Below are 17,673 nucleotides of genomic sequence, written 5' to 3'. Positions count from 1 at the left end.
CATGTGATCTCAACGCTAGGCATGAATTGTGGGGCAATCATATCCGCAACAAAAACGGAAACTTGCTGTTCGACGAAGCGCAACTCGGCTACTTTGTCGTCAATGCACCAGATCGCCCCACCTATCTGTCTCCAGCTGGCGTGCCTTCTACCATCGACTTGTTCCTGACGAATCTTGAGATGCCGAATCCTTACACCATTGAGGAGTTAAGTTCTGACCATTACCCGGTCGTACAACAAATCCGCGAAGAAGCAGTCCACGGTCAGCGACAGTACAGGAAGGACTATCATAGAGTGAACTGGATCGAGTTCCGACGGCGAGTAGATCGACGAATTGCCTTCGACGCTCGACTGGAAACAACTGAAGACATCGATTGCGCAGTGCAACAGCTACAGTGTTCCATCCAGTCAGCTGAGGATGAATGCGTACCCAAAGTTCCAGTAGTAGGTAAGCTAGTGCACTTAGATCCAACTACCCAAAGCATAATTAGAGCGCGGAACACCTTCAGACGTCAATTTCAAAAAACTGGCAACCTATCAAAAAAAGAGCGGCACAATACCTAACAAAATTAATTTCCCACCATACCCAAGAGCTCAAAAATATCAAATTCAACAATCTAATCCGCAGCTTCGATCCATTTTCTAAACCCTTCTGGAAAACAGCCAAGATCTTAAAATCCAAACCCCAGCAAATTCCACCTCTGAAAGATACTAACGTTCTACTAGTAACACCAGCAGAAAAAGCCAATGCAATAGGTACCCATATAACCAACTCGCACAACTTGGGCAGCACCATCGTTAGCCCAATGGAAAATGTGGTTCAAGACACGTTAGTAACCTTAAATAACACCGCTTGTTACGTACCGCCCAACAAAAGAATAACCCCTGAACAAGTGTCAGCCTCTTGCAAACGTTGTAGGAATATGAAAGCCCCAGGTTTTGATTCAATTTTTAACATTGTGTTGAAAAAATTAAGCCCAGAAGCATACGCACATATCGCAAGACTTTTCAACAGATGTCTTGATCTACTGTACTTTCCGTCAAGCTGGAAATTGGCAAAGGTCATCCCACTGCCGAAATCGGGTAAAGATCCTACAAGTCCTACTAGTTACCGTCCAATCAGCTTATTGTCGTCGATTAGCAAGCTTTTTGAAAAAATGATACTAGACAGTCCTTGAGCACGTGTACAACAATAGAATAATCCCTCCTGTTCAGTTCAGCTTCCGAGTTGGTCATTCGACGACGCATCAGCTGTACAGAGTCATGCAGATAGTGCGCAGGAACAAGGCCGTGGCAAAATCAACCGCAATGGCCCTGCTAGACATTGAGAAGGCCTTCGACAATGTCTGGCATGATGGCCTGATTTACAAACTGTACAGATACAACTTTCCGGTATATTTAATCAAAATCATTCAGAACTACCTATCAAATCGCTCATTCCGGGTTGCATTGAATGGTGCTCTCTCGGATAACTTCCAAATCCCAGCAGGTGTTCCGCAGGGCAGCTTGCTTGGTCCCGTGCTTTACAGTATATATACCGCCGACATTCACGAACTGCCTGACGGTTGCTTCCTATCACTCTTTGCGGACGACACGGCCATCCTCTGCAAAGAGAGAGTAACCCGCCATGTTACCAAAAAGCTGCAAGACTGTATCAATAGCATCTGCACCTACATGACCACGTGGAAGATAAAGCTAAACTACTCCAAAACGCAAGCTATGCTTCTCCCATATAGCTTGTCTCCAAGGCTAAAACCACCAGTCGATTGCAAAATAGTAATCAATGGCTCTACCGTGGAGTGGTTAGAAGAGGCTGTCTACTTGGGACTGACCATTGATCCAAACCTGTTATTCAGTAAACACATTGAAAAAGTGAGAAACAAATGCAATCTCCTAATAAAAAAATTATACCCTCTTATGAACAGACGATCCAAAATGAATCGGAAAAACAAACTTGCTATATATAAGCAAATAATTGCACCGGTCATGCACTATGGCATGTCCATCTGGGCCACCTGCGCTAAAACCCACAAGCTGAAATTACAGGTTGTCCAAAACAAATGCTTGAAGATGATCCTTGATTTGCCATGGGACACAAGGACAACTGAAGTGCATAGATTTGCTGATGAAAAAACCATCGAAGAAAAAATAGTCGACTCTTGTGCAAAGTTCAGAAATAGCTGCATCAACTCAGAGCACCTTCTGATACAAAATCTTATAGGTTAGTTTAGGCTAAGGATTAGGTTAAGGTTATCAGTAAACAACTACTGTTACAAAAGAACAACTTGGCTATGCGAAAAACTGAATATTATTGCTACACAAAACTAAGATGAAAAATTTTATAAAAATTGCGTCACTTAAAATGTAAATTATAACAGAAATGTAAAATACAAAAGAAACAATAAAATATTTATCAGTGAGATCATTTAGCAAAATTATGCCAAATGTCCGAAATGCCAAGTGACCGTTATGCCAAATGTCCATTATGCCAAATAACCTTCAGTATGATCAATTCCCAAAATTATGCCAAATGTGTTATAGCAAATGACCGTTATGCCAAATGACTTCAGTGTAATCAATTCTCAAAATTATGCCAAATGACCGTTATGCCAAATGTCCGTTATGCTAAATGACCTTATGCCAAATGACTTTATGCCAATTGACTCTGGCCCCACATAACATTCCTGGATGTACATTAGACTGCCCAAAAAATGGTTTGGTGAACTCAATGTGCACATGTTCCGCCAGAAGTGTCAGCTCCAAATTTAAACCAAGTCTATCTTTCGGACCAACGCGCTTGAAATTTAAATTAAAAAATTATTAAAATTTTAGTGATATCTGAGTCAGTTTTGCATGGGGCCTAACAAGGTATGGCGGTGAATCAGGATTCAGATGAAGATTATTTATTACAACATAGTACGTTTGAAACAATTTTAGTACATTGGCGACTCATTCATCTTTCAGCTACAAAATAAACTCCCTACATTAGATACCTGAGAGAGTTATCAACATTTCTGAAATAGATTAAATTTTGGAAAAACGAGGTGAACTGTTACCAAAATATTCACAACGCTTCATTACATTGTATAAAATGAGCTGCTAATCCCATAAACGAGTTGACAATAAAGCCGCCAATTACTGAATTATTTACATCTCAATTCCAACAAAAAATATCAAAATTCGAAAAACCACTTACCGCTTGCTGCTGCTGTAACTGTTGTTGCTGCTGACTTTTAATCGTATTCTCGGCTGCCTTGAGATACTCGTTGGTTTCTTGCATGGTAACACCAACGGTCACGATGTAATCAATATCCCCGCCAGGATTTGAAATACACTGAATGTTACTATCCGGTGAGAACTGCACACCAACTTGTTCCAGCAGTTCCTGCACGGTGCAGCTCTCTTTCGGCAAGGTAAAGGTAATCAATCGCTGTTCGCCACTCTGCAGAATAACCAACATTTTTGCGCTTTCTCGAGGTTCCGGTTCTGGTGGTGGTGGTGGTGGGGGTGGTTGTTGCGCTTGAGCCATCTGTTGCTGTTGTTGTTGTTGTTGCTGCTGCTGCTGTTGTTGAATAAGGTGGTGCTGCTGTGGCGTGAGTTGCATCTGCGCATTCGGCTGCTGTTGTTGTTGAAGAGCTAGTTGTTGGCGATTAAGCGGCAAAGTCTTCCGGATTACCATTCCACGGGCAGTCATAACACCACGACCACGTTGACTGAAGCCACCGCGTAAATTTTCCTGCTGGCGCATTTGTTGCTTTTCTTGAAAGGAACGAAACTGGGCAGCAGTCATGGTTTGACCATTTCCTAGTTGAATAATGCTGTTAGTGTCCTCTAAAAACGAAGCTGGCTGTTGTTGGGATTGCGAAGGCTGTTGCTGAATTACTTGTTGTGGTTGCTGTATTACTTGAGGCGGTGGTGGCTGCGGTGGTTGTTGTTGCGGCTGTGGCATTGATGATCCGGGAGATAGTTGGTACATCCCTGATTGGTCTATGGTTGTAGATTGTGGAGAGCCTGTCGCTGCGGAGTTCGGTGGAGCTTTTGCAACAACCGCCGCTTGGATGCTGTCCTCGAGGTCTTCCAAATCATTACTATAACTAGCGGGTTTTTGATTCTGCTGTGAAGTTGACTGTTGCTGCTGGGAGGAACTATCCGATGAAAGTTGTTGTTGCTGTTGTGCCTGAGGAACCTGCGTCAATTGAGGCGGCTGCGAAGCGGTCGATGCCGAGATGACTCGTTTGACGGAAGGTCCTTTTGCAGCGGCATAAGTTGTCGGCACAAGATGGGGAGCACGGTTAGTAAGGGTGACGATCTTTTGACCAGTACTGGTCAGTATGATGTTGGCACGCGGGGGACCCGAAACAGTTTGCTGCTGCTGTTGTTGCTGCTGAAGTTGAGCCTGCGACTGTTGCTGTTGGGCCACACCTGATTGACGAGGGGCCGGCGGCTGAGCTATCTTCGAAGCCTGATTCGGAGGTCTTATAGGGCGAACCAGTTGATTTGATGCTATGGATGTAACGGGAACATTAACACGCGGACGTGGGGTATTATTTTTAGGACGAGGACGATAATTACGAGGACGGGCAGCATTTTGTGAGGCTTGAGGTTGTTGAACTTGCTGCTGTTGTTGTTGTTGTTGTTGGGCAACGGATACGGTATTTTGTTGCACCTGTGGATTCTGTGGTTTGGTTATGATTAAACAGGGACGAATGCCGGATTGTTGTTGCAACATTTGAGCTGGCTGTTGGATTACCTGCTGTTGCGAGAGTTGTTGTTGTTGTTGATGATGAAGTTGCTGTTGTAGAAATTGTTGATGCTGTTGTGGTGTAAGTTTTTGAATGCTAACGCGTTGGGTTGGTTGTTGAGCCTGCTGTATTTGCGTGACCTGTTGGGAGGCGTTTGTTTGATGGATCAATTGTGGCGCTAGTTGAATATTTTGCTGTACCGTGTGTCCTTGCGGCTGGACATGTTCGTAAATTATTTGATGTTGAGTTTGCTGCTGCGGCTGACGATGAACTATTTGATGTCCAGACTGATGCTGTAAAATAACTTGTGTCGGCTGTTGGTGAGTAAGAATGTGTTGTGGCGATTGCTGAATTGAAATTTGTTGCTGCTGTGACTGTTGCTTGGCCGCTTCGGAGGGTTGTTGCCTCAAAATTATTTGTTGACCCGGGCGGGGAACACCATGAACAACTTGCAATACTTGGTGTTGTTGCTGCTGTTGTTGTTGTTGTTGCTGCATCTGCTCGGCCGCAGTTTGCATTGTATGCAGTGTCGTTTGCTGCGGTTGTTCGTGAACAATATTAGACGAAATCATCTGCGAGTTGTCATTTTGAACTTCCGAGTAATAGATGTGTTGGGCTTGACTGGACTGCCCGAACGCCTCAGTTAATGCCCCATCATCTTGCTGTATCAAATAGTGAGTTTCATGTGATTGTTGTTGTTGTGGTCGTGATGGCTGAGCCTGCGGAGGCTGCGTCTGCTGAGGTTGTGCCTGGTACACAATCTGTGGCAGCTGATGCTGATTGTTTTCGTTTAGTATTAAATCGGATTGCTCCGGTGTCAGTATCACCTGCTGTGAGCCAAACTGGACATCATCTCCCATCACAAGTTGTATACCACCATTCTCAATGTTTAGCTGGGTGTACAGGTTTTTCAGGTCGTCAGTTGGCACTATTTGATAATATGCCATCTTGTCAGCGAATGTCTTACACAAAATCGATGTTTTATTGTTATATTATTCTGTTCCTTATATGCTCGAAATGGCCCATTCACTGCACACTTTTCACCACCCAATCATTAATTAAAATACACATTCAATTTCACTTGCAAAACTAGCGGCAATCTCACGGCACATTTATTATTAGATTCGATCTATACAGATTATAGAGTTTTTAAATTACTATAAGTTTACTTCTGTCGATTATGAGCGACAAAATTCCCAATCCGAGCTTTCCCATTCTGGAAACCTAATCGTGGGTAAAAGCGCGTCACTTCATTGCATTCGCTTTGTCAGCCACTCTGCGCTGACACTTGGCTGTCAACAGTCTAGCGGCAACGATACGAACACAGCAATACGAGCGATGCGTTTGATGAATGGCAACACCACTACATTATCTCAACGGCGCCTGTTCTTTCAAGCGACAAGAAAAAAAAATGCTTCACATGCAAAATTTACAACTTTTACTCCAAATTTTAAACCGAAATCAAAGATTATTTCACTCATGAACTATCTTCGAGGGTGTGGGGTTACACCGCGTGCACTATAAAGCCACTTTTGATGTCAACCGAGCACTTCGAACGGGTCAAAGTAAAAACTTTCCACTGTCCGTTGCGGAATTCGATGGCGTGAAAAAATCCTCACTTTGCTTTTCTCTTTACACAACTCCGTTGTCAGACCACTTACCGCTTGTGTAAGTTGCGAAGCTATTCGCACGACGCCATCTTGTAGAATTTACTGGTGTTGCGGTAAACCACTGCTGGAAGGTATGCTCAGCTAACATGTAAACATCACAAGCAGCGTTTATCATGAATGAAACTGATTAGTAAAAAAGTTGTACTACCTGAAAATGTGCCTTCCCAAAAATTTTGTTTTCTTTTCTAATAATATTCGAAAATGACTAGAGTAACTTTTTAAATGGTCCTATAAATTGAATTGAATGGGTTTCAAGTTTCGAAATTAAAACCATAATTGTTGAGATCACATAAGTTATTTTTGTTCTTTCAAGATGTCAATATTATCGAAAGTCTATGTTTGAAAATTTGGTAAAACTATGAACCGGGATTAGTTCCTAATTTGTCAGTTCAGAGCGTTTGGTTACATGAACTTTTATTCAACCACCGTGCGAGAAACTCGGTTCTAATTCCTGTTTAATTTTAAAGGGGCTCTGCCACGATCATCCAAGGGGTCATAACTAAGTAATGACATTTTTGCAATTGCATGGGAATACCATCATTAGGCCCAGTAATGACATTACTACCGTAATAATTGTAGTTATAGTTTGCTTGAATATGTTATTCTGTCAGTTTACACCTTAAAACAGGACGTGTAAACAGCTGTCATTGCGCCTTCATGCGATTCTTGACAGTTGACTTTTATGTGTGTTATGAGATTCCTTGGTTGGGCACTTTTTCAACGGGAGTCTAGACAGCATCCCCTTTGGTTAGTTGTTGATATCTGTCCGTCGTTCCAACCCGGTCAGCGTGGCAAGCAGAAAGTTAGCAAAAGTTGAGCAAAGCGAAATTGATGCTGGCAGAGTTTCTGCGAGCATTTAGCGCGATTTGTGCGAGAATTCTGGCAACGAATTCGCTCAAATGCAACAACCGTTTCTGACAGAAGCGGTTAAACCAACCGATGCTGCTCACTTTTTTCCAGAATCCAGCCAGAAATGTATGGCCAAGATCTCTGCACGCTTCCTGCCACATCTTTGTCAGATGTTTTGCCCGATTCGTGCTAAATTCTACCAGGTAGGAATTGCCAGGATCTTTGCACAGTTTATGTCCGAGTTATGCCAGGGTTTTGCTCGGTTCCTGTCAAAATTTGCCAGAAAACGCGAGCGAAACCGAGTTCGCCCTAGCTCAACTAACCCGACAGGATACGCGCAAAAATCTGACAGGGCTGCCAAACCAAGACTTACAGAAATGTAGCAGAGCGGTCTCTGCCAGAAAATTTGCTCTCTGGGAAATTGCGCAATTTCGTTAGTTGGAAGGAGCTGGATGTTTAACCAACGAATCACGACTATAATTATACTATTGACTATTCCGTTTGATTGCTTTAATATTCTTGTTGCAGTTGAAAATCGAAATATTGAACTTGCAATGATGGGCAAGTTGATTCTCTAACATGTACATAAGGTGCGCATTAGTTGCCCACTCTGCAAATACGGAAAAAACGAAACAATATTTGAATATTCTTCTGTAACCAGAATATATTATATATTTATAACTGCGTACGTAAGATCAGTAGCTTAGAACATGTGTACAAGCAAAAAAAATCACGCATACGTCTCGAAATGTCACCAATCAAATATTGCATAGTCTATCTACACACAGAAAAAAAATATTGGTAAAAGTAAGAGTGTTCCGCTCTTAGCAAAAAACAACTAACGCCTACTATCAGGTTGAAAGTAAAACTTTTAAATTAATCAAGAATAATAATCAAAATAAAAGTTTTCCTTTTAAGCTAATGAAGAATAGTATTCAAAATAAAAGTTTTATTTTCAAACTAAGAGTATGCGTTGGTTCTTTTTTGCTAAGAGTGAAAAACTCTTATTTTTACCAACATTTTTTTTCTGTGTGTATCTATCTATATATGGGGCTATTGATTGGGGATTATCTTCAAGTTCAAGCCAGACATTTTCCCAGATATTCAGTATTCTACGTTACACCCCAGTGGAGATAACATTATGCCGGATTTATTTGACACAACCAGAGTTTTTTTAAGCTTCCAGCAAAAACAAATCTCTCATTCCACCAGATTTTTAAATTTTAAGCTAATTTTGGAAATCTGGGTCATATTTTTCAGATATTTCTTCAGATTTTCTTCTAAAATAGCGGTAACCCTGCATACAGCTTTGCAATTTACGTTTTGTTTGATATTTTGATGATTCATATTACACTCTAGAATTTTAGTTTATGCAAATATCTTGGGACCTTTTGAAAATGTTCTCTAAAAAAGTCTTCGTTCTTGAGTGCATCGTTCAATTTAATCAGGTTGTTAAAAATAATCAAGTTGTTGATCTATATGCACCCGTATTTACAAATGAACATATTTTATTATACATCAATTGCTTCCCGACAGAAAGAATCAAATAAACCAATCCAGGGTGTTTTCCAACCTCCAAATATCTGCCAATCCATGACGTCATCATCAGTTCTACGTTAGTGGGACCATTGACTTGCAGAGTGGGACCACTGAGGGTGTTAACCCACAGGAGCGGGGTAATTTTGTCCGTCTAATTAAACCCTTCAGAAACACTTTTCAAGCATACACGGCAAGATACACGCGCTTAAAAAAGTGTGGTTGAATACTTTTCTACGGCTCATGTACGTACACGTCACATGACACAAATATACATATATCACTAGCTGGTGGAAAATAAACAAAGACGGCAAAAGGGGCAAAAGTAAATGGGATTGTTTTCAACCAAGAAACTGCATAAGTGTTCATGAGACCGGCCGACAAGAACTCAATAGGGCCCCTTACACGTACAATAAAAGTGTCATTACTAAGTAATGACATTACTAAAATTGTATGGAAAATCCATCATTACTCACCTTACACGATCATTAAAAGTGACATTACTGCTCAGTAATGACATTACTAGCGCCTCGTGTAAGGGGCCCTAATAGTAATAATACAATTTTATTAGTTTCCCATACACGAGGTGTTAGTTATGTTATTGCTGAGCAGTAATGTCACTTTAATGTCCGTGTAAGGCAAGTAATGACAGAATTCCATACCAGTAATGTCATTACTTGATAATGACGCTTATTTCACATGTAAGGGCCCCTATTGAACACTAAATCCTGTCAGTTTACACCTTATATAAGGCCAAAGAAATTTGCTTTATATCATATAGTAATAATCACATAATTGAATTGAATTTTCTTTTTGAGTTAGCACATCAAATTTTGCCGACAATTAAATTTCTCCAATTCTATAATGGGCTACTGTATTTCTAAATGCGTCTAAATTTCAGAAAATAGTGGTAGATCTGATTAGAGCGTTCAAGATGCCTTAAATGTGGGATTCTTGTTTTATTTATTAAATCGCAGCTACATGGAGGTGAAACGGAATACCTTAACAAAAATCTTTATTAGGATTGAAATGTAACGAAACATAAGCTCATATTATTCGCATATACTAAGCAAGATTATAATTATTTACTTATACTAGCAATCTTCAAAATCGAAAGTTCCGTCTTCCTTCCGCTTTCGTTTATTTAAAACATCCCCAGGAAACGCCATGCTCGGAAACACGAAACAAATTCCAACCGTTATTTTTTCTTCTTTAGTTCCTCAAACCGTCTCGAAAGTTCGTCAAAGTCGATCTCGTCATTGTCCTGGTCGGCGCCTGGATTGTCATCGTTTGGAACATCCGGTAGATCCGAAGGAACGTTTGGTAGTACTGGGTAGTTCATATCCGGCGAAATCTTTGACCGGGGCTGCGGTTTTGGTTTCGATGAGTTCTTGTGAAAAAAGTAAAAATTTAGATGAGCTAATAATTGAGCACACTAAACTATATCTCTGCATAGTTTGCAATTTAAACCTATAGTATGTAGGTGAGTCGAAAGATCGAGTGCTCAAAGATCCACAACTCATTCCATCAAAAAGGTAAAATAAAGCAAACTGATCATTTAAAAGTGATTGGCTAACCTGCATATTGTCATCCGGACTAAGCGATGCATATGATGGCGGTGGTCCCAAATCACTTCTTTTTTCCTGATTTAGGAAGTTGGAGTTGATGTTCAAATCTTTTTCTTCGTCAGGCATTGTTTCCGATGAGTTAGGTGGAATATTATAATTGAATGGTGGCGCTGATGCTGAGCCAAAATTTTGTCCACTCGGGCCCTGCTATACAATAAAATAATTAATAGTGTACAATCTAAGTAAAAATGTATGCTTACTGGATAATTAAACGGCACCGTTGGTGGCAAATTTGGTAACTGTGGCAAATTCGGTGGCTGTGGATAACCAATAAATCCGGGCGGTGCTGGCACCCCGCCAGTGCCTCCACCACCACCCGACGAAGATCCACCTCCATCCAAGTTATTTCTATCTGACAAATCAATCAGAATACTGTCCGCCAGATTAGGCTTATCATTTTGCATCACCAATGGGTCAGGTTCATAGTCAACGTTAAAAATCTTAGCAATTTCTATCAAATACTTTTCCACTAATAGTTTCGGAGGAGCTTGAATGGCCATCTTGTGCATCAGTTTATCCGAAACTTTGTGTGGTGGAACTGCCGCACGAACCGATTCAGCCCACTGTTTGCCGTATTTAATAGTGAACACATCGGCGCAAATCTTCAGCTCCTGGACATCTGCCTGTAACCTTGGGGCTACCCAAACGATACTACTTACAGCTTCCTCAATCCCTTCGTCGATTTCCTTCATCTGGGTAACCAAACCAAATCGAGCCAAAATCAGATCGCAATACATTTCTACTATCTCCATTGCCTCCACCAGGTAGTCCTCCCGGATTATATGCTCTACACGAATCTTAGCCCTTTCAGGTTTTCCTGCGACAAGATAATCAGCAATCTCTTTCCGAGCTTTTTGAGCAAGCTCCGTTTTCTTTTTCTCTAGTAATTTTAATCGATTGACGGCTAAACGAAGATTGGTCTTCAATTTGGTGTAGTTGGGAGCGCTCGAAAACATTTTATCCTGTCAGTTTATTAAATTCCTACACTGAAAATGGACACAGTGGTGGATGACTCATAAACAATATAAAAATTTCTATGTAGAAAAACACTACCGACACCGACACTAATTACATATAAAACTGTAAGACTGGCTCAAAACAAAATAAACATTAGTCATTTTAGATAGCTGTCAGCGAAATTATCACGCAAACAGGCAAACAGCAGTAAAAATTAGAGCACTCTAGTTAGAGTGTGGCCAAGAGGCCATGACGTATCCAAACGAACATGGAATTTGACGTATACACAATAGAAATACGTCAAATTTCATGTTCGTTTGGATACGTCATGGCCTCTTGGCCACACTCTAACTAGAGTGCTCTAGTAAAAATCAGCGAAAACCACGATGCAGGAAAGGAGAGGTGTGCATATTTCGCCGTGCTTCTTTATTACACTAATATACTTTTCTACGGCTCATGTACGTACACGTCACATGACACAAATACTACTTCACTAGCTATTGGAAAATAATGAACAAAGACGGCAAAAGCAAATGGGATTGATTTCAACCAGAAAGCTGCATTGGTGTTCGTGAGACAGGCCGACAAGAACTCAATGGGACATTGCAAGATGACGTCATATGAGTAAAAATGCTCAAAAAATGACAGTTCAGCGAGCTTGTTTACATGGTGTTAGAAATTTTTTGATTCCACTCAGTACAAAAAACTTGGTTCGAATTCTAAGTCCATGTAAACAAGCTCTGTGAACTTTCAGAAAAATGAGGTTATACATTTTCGTGCAATGGTCTATGTCGTTTTTGCTTGAAGTGGAACCACTGAGAACTGACATACAAGTAAAGTTTTCAACTTGTGTAAGAAATAAAACTGTCGCTTTCAAATGACAACAGCAAGTAGTAACTTGCCACTAACCGGCGCTTCGATCGACTAGCAATCGGGACTTGTGTGCAAACTTGAATACAATGGTGACTCACGCATGCAAACCTGTATGCGATGGTCATTTTCAAAGTATGTTCTTTTAAATGTTTACACAGGTTTTTCAGGAAAGTTTGTTCCTGCTTATGTCTGTTTTCTGTGGTGGAACTGAGTTAGTTTCTAATTTCTAACCCCAACTGCTGTCAAAATGTATGAACTGACAACGGTTGGGGTTAGAACCTGACTCAGTTTCGGGGTCAATTGAAAACGCCATAAGGCTGTTCCCAACGCTGATGTATTCTATGAGTTCTAGGCAAACCATTACAAGTGGTGTGTTTCTCCCAGCTGTCATATGTAAAACTGTCAGTCAATTTAATCATTAAGAATTAAGAAGCAGAAACGACGGCAGCCATTTTAGCTGCCACCTTGTGACTCTGTTCAGAATATCCTTCAAATTTTGAAGGACATGCTGAACAGACCCTGTCAAAAAAAATGCGGACGAACATTGTCAGTCAATTTAAAAAATTTAGTCACAAGGTGGCAGCTAAAATGGCTGCCTTCGTTTCTGCTTCTTCTTTTTATTTCATCGTCAAAATCAAAACATTGCATTGGCGCGCATCGTTTGTAACTTAAATGTCTTATCTCAGATTGCTTAGAGATTGTATCGCAGTATGTAAGCATGTTAGCATATGCAGATGAATAGATTCTCTTCACGGAATTTTGATTCGTTTGAAAAAATTGTACCTTTTTAACAACAAACACGTGGTACAAAAATCAGTCAGCTGAATGCTGAATGATACGCTTATGTGCGTGCCATCGCCAATCGGTATAGTACGTTCTAGCCGCACACAGATGCTAAACCTAACCCGAACATATCAGAGCATAACCGAACCTTTGTTGTTATTTTAAGCATCGCTTCACCTGAAATAGCTCGCATAAAGTATTTATAATGGTGCTGAAATGATCTTTGTCGCTGTAAGTCCGAAGACGTACAATGCCGGTTAGTCAGGTTCCATCATGGAAAAATCCGACTGAAAAGTTTTTTCGATTTGTTTTTCTCCACCTATGACAGGTGTCAGTCAGTGGCACTTTTTTGGATCAGATTTAAAACAATTCGACTATTCTGTTTTAAATTTTCCACAATTTGAAACACGAATAGAACACTGTTCTATTTTTTTTTATTAGTATGTGTGACGACTGACAGCATAAAAAACAATATGTGTCACATAAGTGACAAACAATAATAAAATCAAATAAACAACATTAAGATCAGGTGGCTAAATCATCGCATTGGGAACACCGTGTTCTAGATGTATTTTGACAGATCCAAATTAGCCGACGGCTTGTCATTTTGAAACAAATTTACATCAATCAGAGCATTGCGGGTAGTGCTTCCCGGTCAGCGTGGCAAGCAGAAAGTTAGCAAAAGTTGAGCAAAGCGAAATTGATGCTGGCAGAGTTTCTGCGAGCATTTTGCGCGATTTGTGCGAGAATTCTGGCAACGAATTCGCTCAAATGCAACAACCGTTTCTGACAGAAGCGGTTAAACTAACCAATGCTGCTCACTTTTATCCAGAATCCACTCAGAAATGTACGGCCAAGACAAGGGGTTAGTCGCTCAACACAAATCAAAATGTGCTAGAAAACATGCGGTGTGATACTTGGTGTGATAGCATGTGCCACAGTGTGCCACGGTGTGCCACAATATGCCAGGGTGTTCAACAATTTTGCCAGCACTTGGCAACACTTTTGTATTGAACAACTGTCAGTTACAGTTTCTTTAGCGTTTACATTTCTCTTCTTTCTTAAAATATTTACCGATATTGCAACAAGCGCGGCAGACAACGGATTTAGCGAATACGATTGACTACCGAATACAACGTTTGTTCATTTGAAAGCGATGATTATTATTATCTCATATCAGCCGTACGTTCAACCATGCGTCTGCATAGTTCACCACAGTGGAGTCACATTGTTGCTCACAAAAATAATCTAGTTTTAAAGTCTTGTGTTATCTTCGAAGTGTTTAAATAAAGACCGTTGTAAATATTTGCAGAACTGTGAAAAATTGAAGCAAATAATCATAAACGAGTGATGCTTTTTGGTTTTATTTAATGTTTACATTCTTAACTGTACGAATGCGATGGAAGCGACTTAATCGATCACTAGATCTTTTAAAACGTCCAGACGACAATATCCAAAGCATGTTGGACTTTTTAATATTAACTACGCTTCCAGTGATCCTCCTTATTTTAAAAATATGTTTTTTGCTGTCTGTTTTGCAGTTCCTAAGAATGACTTCTCCTCCGGCTTTCGCAAATATTTTCTCTGCGCACTCGACTGGAACTTCTACATTAAATGACGTGAAAGTAGGATCTACGCTAAGATCACAAAGAACCACTGAAAACAATGATTTGCATATCTTTTATATTTACGTATTCCGCTATTTCATTTTATACTCAACTGTTTTTATTTCTTTCCCCCTGGATATTGTTGTTAGTATCGCCAACCTCGACTTCGGGTGTGATATTAGATTTGCGTAATATCATACTGTTCGTGAAGTTGATATTTTCCGGATCAAATCCCATGGAAATGAGAAGCTCGGATGCATCTTGCGCAGCCTTTTCGATAGCTTGTTTAATTTGGTCATCATCTGGAAGTTCACAAGACTTTGCTGCTATAGCTTTAGACGCTTGCTTACGAAGGCTCGGAAAAGCTAAAACGTTTTTTCTTCATTGAGCTATCAGTAGCTTCATTTGCACTCGTTGCATCCGTTGTTCCACATCTTTCATTGTGAAATTCACTGCGGTATGATTTACAGTGGTCATCGAACGGAGTTCACGAAAAGCAGTCTCACACGGCTAACTCGACAAGTTTTGGACAGTAAACTGATCATGTGAATTATTTTTACGGCAGTTTACCATGAAATTTACAAGTCCATGGGCATTCAACTCCAAACACCAGTATACGTTTGAAGTTATGCATTGTTTTATGCTTTTCGATGATTCCAAACACTGCCAACGCCAAGCACGAAGAAAAAATAAAGCTGTCCTGCAATGCAAATACATTTCATGAATGGGATCAGTACTTTATAGATTACCGAACGTACCATACAGTGCATATTCGCTCCATTGGCGAGATTTGATCTTCGATAAAAGAAATGTAAATCATTCGCATTATCTGTAAATATACAGCGGTGCCGTTGCTATCAGGGACAACTTCGCGAAGATGGTCAACTAAAGCAGGAGACATTAATTTCAACGTTGGGTCAAATTTCATCTTGTCCGCTGGATTCAAATCAGATGGATTCATTTTGTGTATCACCTTGTCGCCACGTTCTATCATTTGTCTTATTGAATCGGAAGATACGACATGATCTCCTAAAATGTGAATTATGTATAATTAGGGATAATTTCCAAAGCAATAAATATTACCTAAGAGCATTTGCTTCCTTGGATTTAACAGAGAGTGACGAAGCTTATTCACTAAATGCACCGTGTCTTGGATACAAACCGCGTTATTGCTCATGTTCGCTATGAAGTGATGTCCATATAATCTGCTTGCATCAGGATGAGGAAGACTTGTCCTTTCCTTCATTGCTCGTAGAAGGCGCGGATCACCATCGGACGCGTGTGCAATAACATCTACTCCAGCATCTTTCAGTGTATCCTCTATATGTTTCCATCGCCGCTTAACTTGCTCATGAGTGAATTTGTTGTCGCTGCTCATATAGAGGATGCAAATAGGAGAGGCGCCTGCGACCATCGGTGTAGCCATTACACTGTAAACGTATTCCCCAACTGGGTTCTTCTCGAGATCGACGATCATTTTTTCAGCCGAACGAGCTTTAAAAAAATCAAGGATTGGCATTCCTTGGCTGTTGAAAGATGCGACTAAACCACGCACAGAATCTGTTCGAGGTGAATATTCTGGGTTAGGTGAAATTGCTGTTCCATCCTCACTTAGTTGTTTGCATCCAAATATTTAAGTTTTAAGTTGTTTGCATCCAAATATTTAAGTAAAGGAAGAACACCTTCTTGTGTTTCGTTAGTATGCGTGGCGATATGTCGTGGCTTGGAAGATGCATATTGGCTCGTTTGAACTTTTAGGCGCTCATCCCGGAAGTTAAAAACAAATGGGCTGCTGTATCAAGCTCGAATTCAGAATACCGCGTACCATAGTTTCTTTGAAGCTGGAACCGTTTGTTGATGCCGATTTGTACCTCAAGCAAAGGCGTGCTGTCATTGGTAGACTCATCAAAGTTTAGTTGTTCGCTTGGTTGTTCATCATTTTCGCTGCTACAATAAAAATGTTTTACTCTTATCGCAAAATTTTATTTTTTCAGATTTTCAAACGATACTAGATAATAAAATACATAATATTTTAAATGTTTATTACATGGAATTATTGATAACATACTCAGAATGATGTTCTAGCTGTACGTCTGAGCGACCTTCGTGTGCATCGCTATTATCAATGTAGTACGTCTCTAAAATGTAAGGATGCAATTTAAATTATAACATAGGAACGAGATGTTAAGATAGTTACCGATTTGTTCATCTTCAAGCCTTTCTTCATTGAATGAGTCTGCGTGCTCTTCTAGCTGCATTCGAATGATCTAGCATGATGGAATTAAAATATGATTTTAGTTTCAATACACATATAGTGAACAAAAATTCAAACATACTACTGTTATCAAATCTGAAGTTGTTATCATTTCCTGAACGGCTATCTGCAACACCATCTGTTTCTTCAATTTTGTTCGATTCGACTGTTCTGCGTCGCTTACGCAGCGAATTCTCTGGAATTTGATAATGCATGGTGTTGCTATGACGTGTAAAACTGTATATGTGCCAGTTTTGTCTTTTATCCATGGAAAATGAAAGCTTCGAACTCTTCCCATCAGCTTGGCAAATCGGACACAGAGCTTCGGCTCGAAATGTTCCAGCACCGTCCGTGAAAATGGTAACTTTGAAATATTTTAACTTCTCCAAAAACTCATAATAGCTGGAATCCTCGATACCCCTGGTCAATTATGTTTATTGAATATGAATCAATTTACTTTATTTTAAAATGGAGAAAAAACTTACTGGGATGTAAAATGCAGCATGACTTTATTGCACAATTGTTCCGCAGCATCCGCTTCATCCAGCTCAGTGGAAACCGCTGTAGCAGCAGACGATCTCTTTCGTTTGATGAAATGTTTGATCCCCTTAATCTTCATCACCTCAGCCAGGTCAAGCAAGCACAACACTTCTCCATTCATGAACTTGAAGTTATCCGGTTCGTTGGCGTAAGTTCCCCCATAAATTTCACTCAGCGGTGTTCCGCCAGCTGCTGCTTCCTCTCGCAAACTCCCGGCCATAAGCTGCATGTCCAT

At 40.3% G+C, this 17,673-nt stretch overlaps 2 protein-coding genes and 1 pseudogene across 8 annotated transcripts in view; all 3 read right to left on the bottom strand.

Annotated features, from left to right (window-relative positions):
• LOC131692588 (histone-lysine N-methyltransferase 2D) overlaps window positions 1–6,394 on the bottom strand; it is a 34,709-nt gene extending 28,315 nt beyond the window's left edge. For 2 of the 6 annotated variants that reach the window (XM_058979725.1, XM_058979726.1), the window contains exon 1: window positions 3,196–6,394. In XM_058979725.1, coding sequence (XP_058835708.1) covers window positions 3,196–5,688 — 2,493 coding nt within the window. In that variant the 5' untranslated portion in view covers window positions 5,689–6,394. The remainder of the gene's footprint in view (window positions 1–3,195) is intronic. The other 4 variants (XM_058979730.1, XM_058979728.1, XM_058979729.1 and 1 more) reach the window with 4 other exon arrangements.
• Window positions 6,395–9,794: 3,400 nt separating this feature from the next.
• Window positions 9,795–11,545, bottom strand: LOC131692592 (IST1 homolog). 2 transcript variants are annotated; one of them, XM_058979743.1, is made up of 3 exons: window positions 10,625–11,545; window positions 10,374–10,568; window positions 9,795–10,186 (listed from the first exon to the last, which is right to left on the bottom strand). In XM_058979743.1, the coding sequence occupies exons 1-3, from the start codon at window positions 11,378–11,380 to the stop codon at window positions 9,995–9,997; spliced, it is 1,143 nt and encodes a 380-aa protein (XP_058835726.1). In that variant the 5' UTR covers window positions 11,381–11,545; the 3' UTR covers window positions 9,795–9,994. The 2 variants fall into 2 exon arrangements, with proteins under 2 accessions (XP_058835726.1, XP_058835725.1); XM_058979742.1 differs by having other exon boundaries at window positions 10,374–10,571; window positions 10,625–11,544.
• A 3,207-nt stretch (window positions 11,546–14,752) lies between these two features.
• Window positions 14,753–17,673, bottom strand: LOC131687889 (uncharacterized; annotated as a pseudogene).

The sequence above is a fragment of the Topomyia yanbarensis genome, chromosome 3, assembly GCF_030247195.1.
Source record: "Topomyia yanbarensis strain Yona2022 chromosome 3, ASM3024719v1, whole genome shotgun sequence".
In the NCBI taxonomy this organism is placed as follows: Eukaryota; Metazoa; Arthropoda; class Insecta; order Diptera; family Culicidae; genus Topomyia; species Topomyia yanbarensis.
This window is presented reverse-complemented; position numbering and strand designations above follow the sequence as displayed.

What these genes read in the sequence shown, in the direction of transcription:
- LOC131692592 (XM_058979742.1), bottom strand. Translation starts at nt 11,380, where the DNA reads ATGTTTTCGAGCGCTCCCAACTACACCAAATTGAAGACCAATCTTCGT. An exon ending in CGGTGCCGTTTAATTATCCA is followed by an intron (nt 10,572 to 10,624) that starts GTAAGCATACAT and finishes TTTATTGTATAG; the next exon opens with CAGGGCCCGAGTGGACAAAA. An exon ending in GTCCGGATGACAATATGCAG is followed by an intron (nt 10,187 to 10,373) that starts GTTAGCCAATCA and finishes TTTTTTCACAAG; the next exon opens with AACTCATCGAAACCAAAACC.